The sequence below is a fragment of the Solenopsis invicta genome, chromosome 5 (genome assembly GCF_016802725.1).
Source record: "Solenopsis invicta isolate M01_SB chromosome 5, UNIL_Sinv_3.0, whole genome shotgun sequence".
Lineage (NCBI taxonomy): Eukaryota > Metazoa > Arthropoda > Insecta > Hymenoptera > Formicidae > Solenopsis > Solenopsis invicta.
Window position 1 is genome coordinate 22,175,051 of NC_052668.1, and position 17,819 is coordinate 22,192,869.

The 17,819-nt window shown below is 42.6% G+C and overlaps 1 protein-coding gene and 1 long non-coding RNA gene across 4 annotated transcripts in view; one reads left to right on the forward strand and one right to left on the reverse strand.

Annotated features, from left to right (window-relative positions):
- LOC120357700 overlaps positions 1-6,715 on the reverse strand; it is a 107,411-nt gene extending 100,696 nt beyond the window's left edge. Inside the window, exon 1 of the long non-coding RNA XR_005574703.1 lies at positions 6,051-6,715. This is a non-coding gene — a long non-coding RNA (uncharacterized LOC120357700). The remainder of the gene's footprint in view (positions 1-6,050) is intronic.
- Positions 1-17,819, forward strand: part of LOC105195166 (zeta-sarcoglycan) — a 207,219-nt gene that overhangs the window by 123,698 nt on the left and 65,702 nt on the right. Inside the window, exons 1-2 of one of the 3 annotated variants that reach the window (XM_039448922.1) lie at positions 6,839-7,262; positions 9,403-9,461. Coding sequence is in view for 1 of the 3 variants with exons in the window: in XM_011160445.3 (XP_011158747.1) it covers positions 9,403-9,461 (59 nt within the window). In the remaining 2 variants the exon portion in view is untranslated. Of the gene's footprint in view, positions 1-6,838; positions 7,267-9,402; positions 9,462-17,819 lie in introns of those variants that run through there. The other 2 variants (XM_039448921.1, XM_011160445.3) reach the window with 2 other exon arrangements.

Below are 17,819 nucleotides of genomic sequence, written 5' to 3' on the forward strand. Positions count from 1 at the left end.
AGTTATCTCAAGGGGGCTATATACTGCGGCGGTGCATTCGTCGATTATTGCTCTTTAACAACTGAATACAATAATGATCATACACGCATATATTTGAAGGGTTTATTCATAACGAGAACACGTGTTACATGTTTTTAATACTTTTTCACATGTTTTTAATACTTTTTCCATTATCAAAAACTTATTCAATTTTTAGCAAGGAAGAATCACGGTTGATATATTTCACGATATATTGCGCGGATTATCATGTTGGTGTAACTGGCATTACACCAACATTTGTGAAGCAGTTTAAGAGACAAAATGCTAAGATTTAAGTCTCATATTTTGTCGAAAATTAAGCGACCCCTGGCAAAACACGCGTCCACTTCTAAAATTCTCTCATTTGTGAAACGGCATGATGAAAAAAAAAAACAAAAACGTTATTCCTGCAAATAACGCCTCTAGGTTACATTCCCGGTCACCGGATATAATGGATGGCGCAAATCATCGATCATCCTCCCTTAATAGCCCGACTCGCGCGCCGACTAAAAGGGGTCACGTTCCGCTTTATACAAGACATATCCGAGAAAAATCGTTGTCACTTCTAGTTTAACAACCAGGCATCCTTTTGTGCTACAAGATTTTTCCCTGCTTCGCTCGTAAGTTTCGCTGAACATGTAGGTTTCAAAGTTCCGATATATACGCAAAGTAAAGAAGAAAATTGCACAAACAATCGACGATTTGAAACGCATTTTCCGACAGTTCATGTCATAGCTTTGGACAAAATGTGGAATAATTAATATTCAATTTTTATCTTTACTTAGGAATACTTTTTTTCTATGGAAATTATTCTATTCTTTCTTTTTTAGTTTGCTCAATTTACGAAATACTTTTTATTTAATTTTTTGTTAATATTTCCAAATTTGTCCTAAACAAACACAGTCCCTCTCGTATAGTTTGCTTTGCTATTTTTTTCATATCTCCTAATAGAAATTTTATTTTTTTAATTCTTTTATGATTCTCTTGAATTCTCTTTTTAGATTCACCTAGTTGAATATTAAAACGTTAGTTAAAACAAAATCCGGCCAAAGTAAAGAGCGCTAACAAACATAAATAACCAAATTTGCTTCAACGAATATGAACCGCGAATACGAACGTATTCAATTATATTCACGACGTTTTATTTCTTCCGATATATCAAAAGAACACTTATTATTACGCTCAATCGAGTTTGTCGTAAATGTTCATTCATAGTCGTTTATTTTTGATAGCTCGAGCACCTTGAAGTTGCTCATTCGACGCATCTCTTTGTTTGTTGATTAATAAGGTGAGAAGAATCCGTAGTATTTAAAAACCCCCCGCGATTCCGTCCCGCTATCGAAATAATCTAGCAAGACCGCGGGCCGTTTCTCTTACCTTTCTCCGGGAGAGATAGCGAGCCGAAAAGGGGAGAAGCGGCAGGTCGGCGGAGGTGGTCTTGTGGAGATTGAGAAGAGATCGCAGCTATGAGATAACGGCAGCCGCGGAGCAAACGAGCTTCGCCGAGTTTGGACAAGACTTTAACCGTTTAGGTGCGACGGCGTACGGGTCGCTTCGGCACCGGCTGAAAGTGACTGCCGCGGCCGGGTCGTTGCTCGCGAAGCGTTATCTGATGGTGGAGGGCTTAGCCGGGTGTAAAAGTGTTGACCCGCCCCCATTGCGACCAGGCGACCAACCCCTAGCAGACGAGGAAGGGTAAATACGTGAATCGTTAAGAGTCGCCGGTTGCGCGGCACGTTCCGCGATTATCGCAATTATTTCTGCGAGCGTGCAAGATCGTGATCTCGCTTCCGTGTAAAGAATCCGGCATTAACGGAAAAATAAATGCGAATGGTCCATTGTGCAATCGATAAAGAGGAATTTGCGGAATGTCACAAAATCTATCATACGGGAGCCTCAAAGTCATTGATGGCTCTGATCGCGGCTTTAGATACTTCGCATACGCGATTTACAATAAAGGAGGAAGCGGGACAGTCAGATTTCGAGATTCTAGGTCTGGGAGAGCGCCATGAAAATGCACTTGCCGACACGCGAGCGTTTGGGGAAAATCTGCGCGACTGCCAAAATCGATATTCCGATTGCAGGAACACTCGGAAAACGATTTTTCCGGCGCACATAAAAATTCATGCCGTCATCGGGACGGTACGAGCGGCACGTAACGGCGATCGACGGATTCCGATCAGCGTCAAGTTCTCGTGGCGCACGTACGCGCCGTTCGATCGTTTATTTCCGTTTCGCGCGCGACCGGCGGGCGGAACGAGACTCGAGATAATCCCGCTTCGAAACTCCCGCACAATTCCGTCAGCTAAACTCATTTTTCAACGGCACTCTCGCTCGTTCCGGCGCGGCGAGGCGACGATCTCGCGACGGAAGTCGCCGTTCATACCCTACCGGCTTAACGCCTCCTAGCTGAGAGACTTTCTCCGACAGCACGAGCCGACAGATAGCGGGAAGAGAGAGAACGGAGGGAGAGGAGAAGGGAGAGGCGAGAGAGAAAGAGGCACAGTGAGGAGTTGCACGAAAACACGGCGGAGGACCGGCGTGTTGTTGGCGAAGAGGAAGAGGAGTCACGACGCGGCTATAAATACACGCGCCACCTGCAGCTAACGTTCACCGGCTAACGTACAGACCAGAGACTAAGAGAAAGAGAGAGAGAGAGAGAGAGAGAGAGAGAGAGAGAGAGAGAGAAAGGGGGGAGAGTCGCGTTTCGTTGCCAGACTGTAACGCGAAAGCGTGCACGGAAGTGGCTGTCGCGCGCGTATCTCAACGCTGCGACAACCGAGCTGGGTCCGCGTTCGACACGCGGTTCACCCCGATCTCGCTTTTCCGGATACACCTCCGACGACGCGACGCTGCGACGCTCGTCGTAAGCCGTTGAATAATCCTGCCGTAAGTGATCTCGCCGTAAGTGATCTCGGGATTGCATGAAAAACGCGTTAATGCATCTATACTAAAGTACGCTCTTTGAATGAGAGCGCAGTAAAACTTGTTTTATTGTCCTAATATTTTATTAGACATTTAATTTTAGAGTGGAACTCTGACAGAATTACCGTGGCCAACTGTCACTATATGCTGCTTGGAGCAAGAGCTAAGAATATGAGATATCCATTATATTTTAGTCATAATATTATTCTTTCATCCTGCGACGAGGTTTGTACTTTCGACGTTGACTTATTTTTATACGAATACGCGCACGGACGTCAGAGAACGAGAGAGAGAGAGAGGGGGGGGAGGAGGGAGAAAGGAAAAGAAAGAAACATGGACACGTCTGGAAAGGATGTAATCTGGTTGTAAGATAATACAGTCACTCGAGCATAACAAAACGGAAACAGAGGGTCGACTTCGCCAAAGGACGAATAAAGATTCTAATCAAATAAACGGCGACGTCTAAGGGCTTCGCGAAGGTGGAGCAATCAATCAGTGACGGGCGCAGTGCCAATAAGCTCCGGAGTTTTCTATTAACAAGATTACTTCTCTCACAGAATTCGGGAGTTCAAATGACCGTGCGACACGGTTCCGTTCGACGGCAGCACCCACGAAGCGGCAGAGATTGAAACGCCATCGATTCGACGTCGCGACACGATCCGTATTCGAAATATGTGTGCGCCGACGAGAGCTCGCCGGTTGTCAAAATACGACACCGGAAGCCCAGTGTTTCCATCCGACCGGCCGGCCAGCGAAAAGAGAAATGAAAAAAGATGTGACGCGCAACGGGAGATAAAGAGCCGCGTCCGTCGGTGAGACACACCTACCTACCCCGGGCCCAGAAACATCGCCCCTTTTAAACCCGACACCCTTGAGCGCGTGTTTTAAGCAAACTAATACCTATCGGGTGTATCACGAACGAAAGGAGGATGGCCGGTGAGGATGGGGGGAAAAGGCGGGAAGGAGGAGGGCGAAAAAAATGGGATGTAAAGCGCCGCGCGCCGCGTCGGATAGAACCAGGCGGCCTCGCACCGCGCGGCATAAGGGTAGTTTAGTACGAGCGTGTTAATTAAACAAAAAGCCATCCCGTATACCAAGCGCTAATTAGAGAGTGGCTCTTTTGCTCGCGCGCGCGTTCTTCGCTTCAAAAATATTTTCCGGCTGCATGTTTGCTCGTGCTTCGAGCCTTTTTCCACCGCCTTCTTCTTTTCCTCGTCCTTCTTGTGCCACTTGTGCACATAGAAACCTCGCTGTTACCACTATTTTTTTCCACTCTTTTCATTCTGTCTACTTCATTCTCTTCTTCCCTTGCGAGCGGTATTTGAAACTTTACGGATGCCGGTCTCGGTTTTCGTGCACGTCAGTACCGGTACGGTAACTCGCGTGGTAAACAAATCTATAGATTGAAAATGGAGTAAAACGGAGAGAGGGTGATGAAAAGAGAATTTTGAAAAGAAAAAAATACTGATCAACACAGTTTCCAATTGTGGAATAAAAAATACATTACAATGGTAAAATGGAATGAAAAAGAAATAGTTGACGGTATTGCAAGTAAATATAATAAAATTGCACGTTACACAGAGAAATATAAAAGCGCAAAAAGGAATATTTTGCGCATTCATGAGAGACATAAAATGTATTTTGCATTGTCCATGTTTACAGTTTGTTAAACTTTAAGAATCGTTCTTCGCAGATTTTTCCTACCGATACCAATTGCCAGACCTAAAAATGCCGAGGTATTAATCAAGCGATTAACATAACATTTGCCCAAATTCCCGCGAGGTCTCCGTTTTATTAAAACTCGCCGCTTAAGAGACGACAAGATAAATCGCGAAAAGTCGCCTGCGCTATTAATCAACGAGAGATTTCCGTTTACCGTGCCAGTTTCACGACTCGGAACCGCCGAAGCGGACGAGATATATCGGCCTAAGCGGCTCCGGGCGCCTAATTGAAAATTGGTGCTTTAACCTAAATGCGCTGTACAACGGGTACGTTTCACTCGATTTAAGTACTCGGTTTGGCGGTGGTGGCAGATTCAGGGCGCGAACGGAGTAACCGCGATTAGAATCCGCTAACGCGGCCGCAAACAAACACCGCGAATGGGCGCACTAGCGGTCGTCGTTCCTGCGTCGTCGGCGGGCCTGCGCCGCTCGAGATGCGAGAGAGGAGGAACGGAGAGAGCGAGAAATGGTCAGCGAGAGAGAATCGACTGGAGTGAAACATCTGCGATCGGATTAACGGCGAACATCGGCAACACTTCCGGGTGATTAGGCTGATGCCACCATCGATCCTAAGTCCGCGCTTACAGCAGGCATATCAGCTCTGTATGGAGTGCGCAGTCCACCGCTGACAATTCGCGACGGCTGCAGAAGCGACGGAATTCGCTCCGTCCGCTCCGTTCGCTCCTCTCACCTCCGAAAATCTACACCTAGCACGTACAACATTGTACAAATATTTATTCGCGATGGTCTCCCGTCTTGTTCTCCCGTGGGAATTTCTCCTCAGAAACGCGTTAAGACGATGAAGATACGTGCTGTTGATTCTCCGCCGCGAAATTTTCTTCCCTTCCTACGTTTGTACAGTTGATAATAAGGTCAACATATACACACACATATATATATATATATATATATATTTCACGATTTCACGTTTGGAAATATAATATGTATGAAATAATAAAAATAGTATCGTTTATTTAATCCTTTTAAAAAAAAAAAAAAAACACGATCTTCTCTGAAATCATTAAAAATTCTCTGTGAATTTTATTGGCATTTTTGTTTAAATTTTCAAGCTAAATTAGAACATCATTAGGTGAAAATTTTTAATGAATTTGATTATGTAATCTTAGTTCTTCCTTCTTTATGTTTGTAGAGAAAAGAAAATTTAGAGCTACACACTCGTTTCAAATGTTAAATTTGAAAGATACCTAAGAACTCTCATAAAATAATTATTTCAAGTGTTACCTGAATATTGAAGAGATTTTCTTTAAAACAAAATAAAATTTATCTAAAAATTTGAATATTACTAACTAATAATTTTAATATTTTAATATGTGCAAAATAAAAAGTTCTTTAAGAATTTTCTGGATTTTCTAATCTAAAAAATACCTTTGATTTTTTTGGTCTCTCTCTCTTTTCGGGTAGTAAATATCTTCTTTACCATGTAAATGCGGACATTTTATACAAATAGTGAATAATGAACGGACAAAATAAAAGCGGCGCATTTTCCATTATGTACGACATAATAGAAAATGGTCTCTCTTAAGCGTTAAAGCAGAAACGGGAAGCGGTTCGATGTTCTTTGACGCTTGACACACTGCATAATCGCGAATGAATCCGCGGCACTTGACGGAGACAAAGGAGATGGGCCACATAAGAGAGCAGGAGTGTGTAATCCCTCGAAACTCGGAGGAAAAATAGCGACGCGCACGCGACTGCGAGACGAGTTGGTGAGAAAGAACGGAGCGAAAGAACGGTACGGCGTGGAGCGGAACGCTCCGTCCGTTCTGTCGCAGTGCTGTATATTCCGCCGCCGGTGCGGTTGTACACGCGACGCCACTTTAACCCGGAGTCGTCCAATCCCCCTTTACCCCGCACCAAACCTCGCGTCCCACTCTTCCGCTCTCTGTCGCCCGAATAAACTATAGACATGGACCTACGCGGACCGGTGTATTTCGGTACGGAGGCACTAGACCCCAGTGGATGGTGTTTCCCTCCTCACGTTCCATTCTTCGTCCTCCTTACGCCTTCCCGGTTCCCGGCAGAGGTCGGTAGAAGGGAGAGGAGACGAACAGATGGCGAGACAGAAGGAGAAAAAGAGAGAGAGAGAGAGAGAAAGAGGGAAGGAAACAAGGAGAGACCTCGTTCTCGTCTTCTTCTTCATTCTCGTTTTCAGACTTCCCTCTCAGAGGGGGGGAACGGATGATAGTGATTCCCGTGCCAAGAGCTACTCGTTCGGGCCAAGCACAACTTGGCCGAGGCACAATCGAGTGAAAGTCGCGTCGCGTCTTTCGCCAAGGGGTGGCTTCCGGAGCGCGCGTAAGGTAGAGAGAAGGGAGAGAAAGAAGAAAAAAAGAAATACACTTAACTCGAGCGGAGTGAAAGTCGGGAGAAGCGGTAGAAAATAAGGACAAATTGACTGTCTCCGGATGGATGGAACGAAGAATTCACTTCGGTGCGGATTGCGCGGCACGGCGACGGAGAACAGCGGCGGTGAGAGTACGGTGACTGAGTGCTGATCTTAGATTGTGGACGGGATGAGACTTACGAGGAGCAGACGGTCGCTACTCGGGGCTGCATTACAAGATAAATGTTCGCGCGGTAGGTAAGTCGCGAACGAGTGATAAGCCGATAAGCAGCGCGATTAATCGCGGCGTGACGATTGTGAACGGAGAAGCGATTGAATTGGCCGCTTCGGAAGGAACGATAATAACGCTGACATTAAATGATCGCAATTATTCAAGAGCGATAACTCATTTATGGAAAATGAATAAGTTGAATCTCTTTCGATTCGTTAAGAGAAGCTGTTAACGCTACGATCGTGAAGCAAATTCTTAAATGTAACGAAAGAATTTTTTTTATAATGTTAATCGCTACACATCTACATTCAATTGTCCCGTCGATTAATATCTCACACACCGCCATGACATCGTCCCGCAACAGATGTCAAAGCTCACGATTGTGGCGATATAATCGGCGCGATCACATCGTCCGCGGAATCGACGAGCAGTCAAATGCGCTCGACAATCATTTACTTTAACTGATCGATCAATAAACTGATTTCCAACTTCGTTAACCCAACATAATGGATATATTGCGCGTGCCGCAATGTACATATATCGTGTATAATTAGACGTAGTTTTAAATCGACGTTCATCGAGTGATGGCATAACGAGCGGACGGGCAAACTATAGGGAGCGTCCTTTCGTTCTGGCCTGTGTTCAATTTCCGCAGGTTGATTGAAATGAAATAATCATTATTGTTCGTCCCGTGATCATCTACGATACGCGGTTCTATCGCGCGCCACAACGGCCTGGTATTTATAATGACCATTGTTTCCAAACGTACGAATTTCCATAACTGGTAATTCGATTGTCGCGGTGTAACCGCGTTTACAATTTACCCGGCGATACACGTTTCCCGTTCGCGTCGAATTCTGTGACTAACTGACCGACGCCGTCGAAAGGAAAAAGGAGAAAGAGCGAAAAGAGGGAGAGGCTCGATCGACGTCGGAGAAAAGTGCGATTTCCCGAACGCGATCGCATTCTCGCCCTAATAATCGCATCGCACCGATAACGATCGACGATTTGGACGCGCCGCTCCATCTAAAACGTAATTGCATCACCGATAACGCACAGCCACCCCCCCGTGCTTTAATGTTTGCTTTCCGGCGAGCGGGACGATAGCCCGAAGGGGCATCCGTGAACCGCCTGCGCGTAATGAAGGAATTTATGACGCGAATTGCTCGATGAAAATATACTGCTATCGCCTCGCGGCGGTAGCCCTCAGACGGCCCTCCGCTCCACCTCTGTCTCTCGCGTCGATGTGTCCTTTTTCTTCCACCGTCGCTTTTTAATCGACATAAATTCTAATTACGTCGCCGCCCGGTGCGTTTTCGCGAAATCCCTTGGATTCCATTTGTTGTCCGAGTTGTTACACGCTCTCGCAATATGTTACTCGCAAACTAATTCGCACCGCCGCCGACGCCCCGACGCCGGCGTCGTCGTCGTCGTCGTCGTCGTTGTCATAACCGGGCGTTGTTTCGCATGACCGATTTATTAACGGTCGACGCACGTGTGCTCGCGGGAAGGATGTTTCGCTTCCAAGAACGTTATTTAGCGAACGACGACGATACGATCATGACGACGCGGCGGCGACGGCTTGCTTGACGCCCGGATGTCGTCATTCTAACAGAATTAAGCGCCGCGCGTTTACAGCTATGTCGCAAGTACAATGGGATGGCACCCGGACAACCCGAGAATCCAACGACGTCGGCAAGACGAACGACGATCGGCCCCCGCTTGATCGGGGTTAATCTCTCAAGTGTCACCAGCTGTCTGAGCATAAACTTGATCTACGAGGCTGATCGCTTCGGAAGCTATTCACCCCTTCTATTGTTCTAACGACGAACGAGAGAGAAAGAGATTTTATCATTCTTTATTCGCGAAACGTCGGAAAAGTGCAAAAAAATCTGTATATTCTTAATTATTTATGAACCATTTCTCTTTTCATCCTAGCTTTATGATCGCGTAATATATTTTACGCGGAATCTTCTTTCGGTTTGTTTAAACGAATCTTTTCTTTTTTTTTTTCTTTTACGCTGACGCGGCTCTGCACTTCCAGTCCGCAGTTATTATTGTGTAGGAGAATACGGATAAAATTTGCAAGATTCTTTTGCTCCCTCCTAGTTATGGACCGCGAGGATCGGGGTCTTCATTACGCGTCTCATTCTTTGTTGCAGACCGGAAACAGTTACAAATCGCCAGAGGAATCGCCGCACACGGAGCACGGCAGACTGAGGTGAGTGAAAACAAACCGCGTGCCTGCCCCGTTGCGAGAGCGCAACAAAGCCGAAGAAATAAATGCAACTCCGCCAAGATTATTACCGAGGGAAACAGGCACTCGGATAAAAATATGCGAACCGGACTCGGCGAAGGCGATGGTGGACTCGAGCGTCATGATGATCAAAATACCTTCGGAAAAGACGACTTTGCTTTTTAAATTGCAAAATCGTGCAATTTGTCGCGATACATATTTACAAAACGTGCATGGAAATTGATGATTAATCCATAATTATCTCGAGCAATTGGGAGAGAGTTGATGGGTCGGGAATAATTATAACAAATTTCCCGCGTCACTTCTCTAGGTTCAAGTAATTAACCGCGAAATGTATGGCAAGTATAGAACATCGCTAAGCCTGTTTGACGTAATCTCGAGCGCAGGTGAACCGCGCCAAGTGTCCGACAGCGAAAGATAAATTTCACAGTCCGCTCTCCTCGGCGGTACTGTACGTTGAATATGCGATTTGTGACGCGTATCGTCCGTAAGTTGCGCGCGGAGTCAACACTAAAACTGCCGAGCAAATTCTTGCGATATTTGAGACGTTGCCAGGTCGATGTCGTGCAAAATACTCATTGCAAAAACGAAAACGTGTGCCGTGACGCGAAATGAGATGGTGCCCTGACGTGGCACAGATCGACTTCCAATGCAGGCCGCGGATCACCATCGTTAATCCGAACTAGTGATTACAGGATGCGATCGTTCTTCCAAACGACGTTGTTAAACATCAAAACGATCGCGGAACTTACGCGATTAAACGATCCATCATTTATTTAACAACACTCATAGGAAGAAACAACCTACGATGCTCGTGACATGTAATTATAATTTATATGTCGCAGAATATGAATCAGCATTATATGAATCAGCATTATACAGGACTTTTATTATTTTTTAAAAATGATTAATCACATGTCTCAATTATTGTCAATGTCCCAATTACTGTCGCTTTTGTCAATTGTAATATTAGAATAAAAAATACGACAATATTATATTATAAAAATGTTTTAACGTTCAACTAAAGCCTGATCTACAATGTGCTTTTTGCGTTTTATCTTGTCCTTTTTGCTTTTTGTCTTGTGCTTTCTGCTTTTTGTTTCCTTGCTTTTTGTATTTTTGTCACACAAAGCTGAGAGATATCGTCATGCACAAAAGGCAAGGATTTTTTTGCATAAAATTAGCAAACAATTCGCCGAAAACTTCGTTTACTTGTATCTCAGCTTTATTTTCTTTATCAGACATATTTTTTATCAGACTATGTTCGATTCGCCACGATACCGTGGTCGTATTTAACCTAACCAACATGTTTCTTTGTCTTTGTTGTCCGAGATAAAATTTGACGAACTTCAGAAAAGACAAGAAACGCGTGACAAAAAACACGATTGTCGGTAAAACAGTGCGCAAAGAGACAAGAAAGCAAGAAGCAAAAAGCAAGAAATAGGAAGCAAAAAGCATATTGTAGATCAGGCTTAAGACTATCGTATAATCACAAATACTGCGTGGCAGTATTCAGTACATGAGCAATAAATAGAGATGCAATAGGTATGTGCAGCAGTAATCGGAGAAGCAGCACATTGACTGACAATAATAAAATTATATAATATTCATATACTTTATGTAAGCTCATATCTTATATTTTTATTTCTTTCATTATATTTACATAATTAATCAGTTTGCGAGCTTGTTGCTTTTATTTTGTGTATATTGAATCTTTTACTTGAATACTGGTAAAAAAGATTTATTATAGATTTAAAAAACTGCAAAATAAGCATCTCAGCGGCCACTGTGTGATATAATTAAGACAGTTAGCCAATCGTTGTTAAATAATTTAAAAATATAATCACAACATCGCGTAAACCTGATTCAGGTAAAGGTATCAAATAACACGAAAGTATCAATCCCCGATGATGTCAAACGAAATTGAAATTTAAACGGAGGCGCCCCGAAATGCGTTCCATAAAAATGGCGGATAGAAAAACTATCATCGAGCGCTTCCGTGCGCGTTTTGCTACCGTAGGTGGAAGGATTTTGTCGGACTAAGGAAATCTCATCCGCTATACGTTCCATATCGGTACCTCGTGATGGCCGGTATATTCACGTCTCGTAACCGCGATACCCGTTCTTCCTTCGGCTGTTCTAAAAATGCGGTATCCCGATATCGTTTTGCACCACCATCCGCCGCGCCGGCTCGACGTGGCCGCTCGTCTACATTCGAGTCGAAATTCATCAAATTCATCAAATTCCGAAAAGCGTTCTGTCACGTTAAATGTTCTCGCACGAATTTAACGCGTTTCGTTATATCCTCCGATTTTTTCAGTGCGTAAAAAATGCAGCGTATTTTAAATCAATCTTGTATCTATATTCATATAATCAAAGAATTTATTCCGTCGATAAAAATAATTCTTAAATAGCGATAGAATATTCGATACCATTCGAGACGTCATACATTATTGCATCGAGAAATTGTTAAATGATATAAAGGTGCAAATTTTTTTTTTAGAGAATCGTCCCCGGCAAAATTTACCGCGACCGAAGTCAATTTATTTCGTACGAAGGGGAACATCGCAATTGCCGAATATTCATGCGTCTGGCATGCAATTTTTCCCTTTTTTTTTTTTTTATTATGCACCGGTCGAAAAAGTTAGCCAGCCGAATGAACAATCAGTCGGCAAGATCTAAAATCGATTGACAGCCTGTCGCACGTGCGACGCGCTTTTTTTTCCATTCCCGGTCGCCGTATTATGCGATGCTAGGATTGATCCAATCCGAAATCGAGCCAACACATTAAATCTGCCTCGTTCGACCGAAATGCGCATCCATCTTGCGTTACGAGCGACGGCGCTATTTCCCGCTCGATTGCGATACTTTTAATGGGGAATCGGAGCATTTCGTGTCGACGGTAATGTAACTTCGACGGAAGCCAGAGCAGACGGGAACGATTATCTTTCATTACACCTGCGATTCCCAGGTACAATGTGTTCCAATTAATCGACCCGGTTAAGGGGCGTGGAGATAAAGGATGAGCATGCATATCAATGACGGATATATCGCATCTTTTTATGGTTACCGGTTTCCGCCAAATTGATATTACTATGAAATTAGCGTGTACGTATTAATTATTAAGAGAGCGGTAGGGTGAAAAAATTCGGAGCAATGCTTATCGTACAATGGAGAAAAGATAAATATTTCTTATTCGTCATCTTTTCGTTCTTTTTGTCACAGAAGATTCTGCAGTGATTAAAGTTTGAGAGTACCGTAAATAATAGACAGAAAGAGAAAATCGACTCTGTTAATTCACCGAAAGATAAATTATGCGGAAGCATAATTTACCTTATATTGACGGAATCGCGAATGACTAGTGTCTTTATATAGATTAAAGAGAATTTCTCTCGGAATATGTGATTTATAATTTCGAATTGGACCGACATTTGACGCGATGGAGCGACTTTTATGGCTCATAGACGACATCGTTAACGGCGCTCGCAGACGTAAGAGCCAAAGAATCAATATTGTTCAAGCTCGCCGTATCGAGAAGGATAGTAAAACTTTACGTTCAAATTCGAGGGGAAAGAAAGCACTGTTATCAGACACGCAGTAAAATACCGCGGCGGTGGCTCGCGATCGTCTATTACGTCGTCGACCAGGTGATAAATGAATGAATGGAAGAACCTCATAGAGGACTCCGCAATTCTTGTCTCCGCCGGCTTTTTCGCGCGGAAACCTTCTCATCGCTTTTCCCTTTTTCATACGTAAATTCGACACAGCGAAATTAATCGATCGGCCGATCGTGTATTTCTCCCCCGATATTGCGCGAGCTTTAAAATCTCCGATATTTGCGCCAGAATATTTCTCGTCGACGAAATGAGCAGCGAAACGAACGGAGAGGGAAAAGGCGCTTAATAATTTGTTTCGCAAAACGATTTTAGAATCTTCGCAAAATGAGCTGTGTGCGATTCTCACAATGATATCGAATTAATATCGCAATGATATTCAGTTTCTAACTGACTGATTTCTGGCTGCGAGTTATCATAATGTAACAATCGCGGTGTTGCGCTGTTCGTCGGGTAGGGCTGTTTAGGCGTACCCGTCGCGTTATCAAACCTGCCCATTCGCGGGGGCGTGTGAATCGTCCGTAACTTCGCATCGACCGCGTTCACACGCGCGCTTATACATTCTGACGAGAGATAGCGGGGAGAGAGGAGGCAGGGGATTTGAAACGCGCGATGCGTGAAACGCCAACTAGCGCAACAACCACCCGCGAGTCACAAGGTGCGAGCGTGTCAAATTCGCGGGCCATATTGCGGTATTGCGGCCAAAGGCGCCGCACGCCGTCAGCGCTTACGCCTGTTCGTTATACGAATCTCTCGTTTGTATTCAATCCGCTGACGCTTATTTTATGACAGCGCACCCGATGCGATTTCCCGATAATCCGAGTCACTCGTACTATCGCACGCGGCTGACGGATAATCCCTTAAGTGCTGCACAATTTTCTCACACCTTGTAAGCCATGTGTACCGTGAGATTTTTATCTGCCGAACATGACGTGAATCTCTGATCACTTTCTAACGATTTGGATTATGAGAATTCGAAACTTGAGTTTCTCAGTACATGAATTTTATGATAACGTGAGTCATCCGACATTATAATTTATTAAAAAAAAAAAGATATAAAAATTTATACAAAAAATAAAACACTTGCTAAAAAATAAAGGAATCTTTTTTTTCGTAAAATTGTAAAAATCAAATTTGTAGAAATAAAATTGTTTATCGTATCCTTTTTCTTAAAACCGATTACATAAAGAAAACAAAACAAACAACCAAATGATATTACATGACAGTAGCGACCATTAACATATCGCGAGAGAATTAATTTGCAGATGAGAAAATACGCCTGGCGACCACTCGACTCTCTTTCAAAGTTATAGTCGTTCCACGCCAATGTACGTAATTGGCTGCCTACGCCGCGAACTTTTAATTGGTTCTAGCCGTACGTCCGTTTCGGCTTCGGTCCGATGATTTTTCATCCTCGTTCGGCCGGAAATCGGCGTCAAAAATAATAAGTGACGTGCGCCGCAGCGGATCGACTTTAGCGACGAGATCAGGCTAATCAGATTTTCGTGCAAGAAATACGGACAGGGATGTTCCCGAGTTAATTAATGCCGCAGTGCCAATTATACGCGCGCACGTAATTAATAACGAAATATTAATGACAATGGGCCCGCGTAATAACAACTAGAAAATTTACAAATGCCACTCGTCGAGCATTAACGGATCATCACGTTGTTACGACGGCCGACGGACGAGACGATAATCATTACGAGGCTTTTGTTGTAATAACGGGATTATCATCTCGTTATCAAGTGGTGTTTTTCAATTCGCGATCGATGGATGGATGGACGGAAATTAATGAGTTTGCGCGCGCGCGCTCTTATCTGCGCTACTCGTTGATTCAGGTAACCAAGGATCGGTCCTTGAATCCCTCTCCAAAGCCGAGTATCTATCTGTAGAGACCTCAAATCGGTCGATCGGATTGAAAGAAAATACCATGATATTATTTCAAGCATCATTTCGCACCTTCGATAGCTACTCCGTCCTTTCTTTGAGCTACCTTTTTCTTTCTTCTTTATATATAGCCAGCAATAAAAACACTTCTACAAGAGATCGTTATATTTAACGAGCCAAAGAGGAATCCGTCTCTTGTTTAAACAAACAGAGATTTTACATCTCGTGCGTGTTATAAATAAAAAATCATATAAATAAAATATGTGGGACAACCTCCCCCCCCCCCAAATTTTTTATAATTTGCATTTAATTTATTAATTTCATATTTGTAATTCATAGAGTAAAATATCTTTTGGGTTATTTTATATATCTTATATATTAGGAGGAGCAGAAAGTAATTCTTAATAAAGCAGAAAATCGTTTTTAATAAACAACGTAAACAGTATATGATTTTGTTAATATAATTTATTCAATTAATACAATCGCCGCTTTTCCTGCAATAATTCATTAATTTTTTAATTTTTTAATTCCTTTTTTTTTAATAAGCTATCCAATTTTGAAAAATGTGGATAAAATTAACCCAACAAGGCGAATAGAAAAAAAATAAGTAGACGGACATTATAGAAAATAATTTTATGGATGAGTAGAATAAATAATATCAATAAAATTGTTAAAAAAACATGTTTCCATTATTTATAAAAACGACATTACCTCTGCTTCCGCTAATATATTATAATATATAACTCTTTTTTAGATAGAATTTAGTTCTAAAAGTTTTACTGCCTTCGTAGATGTGATTTTACATCACAACTTTATGACTATAATTTTTACAGAAGTCATTTCGCCCCATGAGTATAGACTGTGTAAATCACTACCGTATTATCGGTCATTCGCAAATACATATGATTGCTGTCCTATATTTGTAATACATTTTCCACGCAGTATTTGCCGTATAGTCGGCACAACGTAATTGAAGCATTCAAAAGTTTTTGGACCCTCGCTCGGCGCGTTACATCTGTCGACTGTGTTCGTGAGTTCATATTTATTTTGCAAAGTTACGCACGACGATATTGTTTCATCTATCTGGAATTGGAGCCCTGCTGGAATACGTTTCCGCCGCGAGTGTTTTAATTAAAACGTTTTAATTTTGGAAAACTTTTGGAATAAACGTAAAGCCATAACTCGACATCAGCAACGTCCAATGCCATTTTATATCACAAAATTCTGTAAACCTATCACGACCAATGTTTAACGAAAAATGTACAAAAAACATCGAGATTAACTAACTGTATTAAAACTATTAATACGCGATTTGTAACACTTCAATAATATTCTTTTTACTCGACGAACGCAGACCAGGCGAACGCAGACCAGGCAAATACCTCCGATGCAACTGGACCGCTACACGGTCTGTATTGCCTGTCATAAATTTATGATTTAACAAGAAACTAAAATTAGTAGAGGCACGCGTTTTACCGTTGCCATCGCCATCGACAATACGAATGCTGCGGGACACATTTAGCAGAATTAGCTTTCGGGTACGCCCGTCTTTTGGCTTACCGCCAACGCAAATACGACGACTTTCACTTATGTATTCGAGACTTGTGATTTTCTAGTTAGTTTTCGTTTCGCGAGCCTCGATCTTGAAAACCAATGTTAACATTTTATCGAGATGACATGTGACAGAAAATACTAGTGTAAAATTTTTGCAATGTATCTATCATTTGTGCATCTAGACAAAAAGACTCGAAACAATTTATCAGGATTAACTTGAAATATTCGATTCTGTTCGTACGCACGAGTATTACTTAAAAGTATTATCAAAATAAAATCTTTTTGCAAATTTCACTGAATCATTTGAATGAATTATTGGAAACTTGTTTAAAACATATTCGTATCTCGGCAAAATTGGTAGGAAACAATTTTCAATAATTTCCTCTCGAAAATTTTAAAAAGATGTTGATTTTATCTGATTCGCTGGATTTAAGTTCATTGAATTATATCCATAGAGTGTGCAAGTCTACAAACAATAAACGCGGCAGGTGTTTACCTATCGATACTCCGGTGGCTTGCTTCCAAGTTAAACTCGACGACTTTCCCGTGAATACGATGCTGGTATAATAGTCTCCGCGTCGTAGGAACTACGGATATGAGGATGAACAAAATGCAATCTCGACCATACAACGACCTCGCTTCAAGTCTGATAACAAGCATAAACGACATATGGTAATTGCCTCCATTTTTGCCTTAAATGGAACCCAAGCATTTAAAGTTATATGAAGATATTTAACTAACATTTTCCTTCAAGTAAAATCTTCCTTCAATAAAAATATGCTACAAAAATTTTTAAATCGCCATTATCGTAAAAATTCTGAAATTATCGATTACATTGTTCATCCCTAAATATTTTACTGTCAATCACTTTTATGAAAAAAAAAAAAAAAATACTAACATAAAAAATCCATACTTATCACACAATTATCTCAAACGTTCGTTAGGTAGATTTCTTCGATACAACTCGAGTATCTTATTCTGTTATTATCGGGCTATCACGCAGTTGTTATGTATCGGATGACACAGTGCCGATAGTCGCCCAGCTCGCCTCGTCAGAGCGTATCCAATTTCCCTAGTGGCGCGATTTCACGTCGGGAATAGCATACTTCGCAAACAGCGAATTTTTACATAGCAAGCCAGCCAGCCAGCCAGCCACCGTGCCGGCTTTTCTCTGATCTGGGAAACTCGAGAACTTAGTGGATAAACTCGTCGCACGCGCGACGTCGCGTGAAAGGACGCGGGCCTAGCTCGGCAGTATCATCTC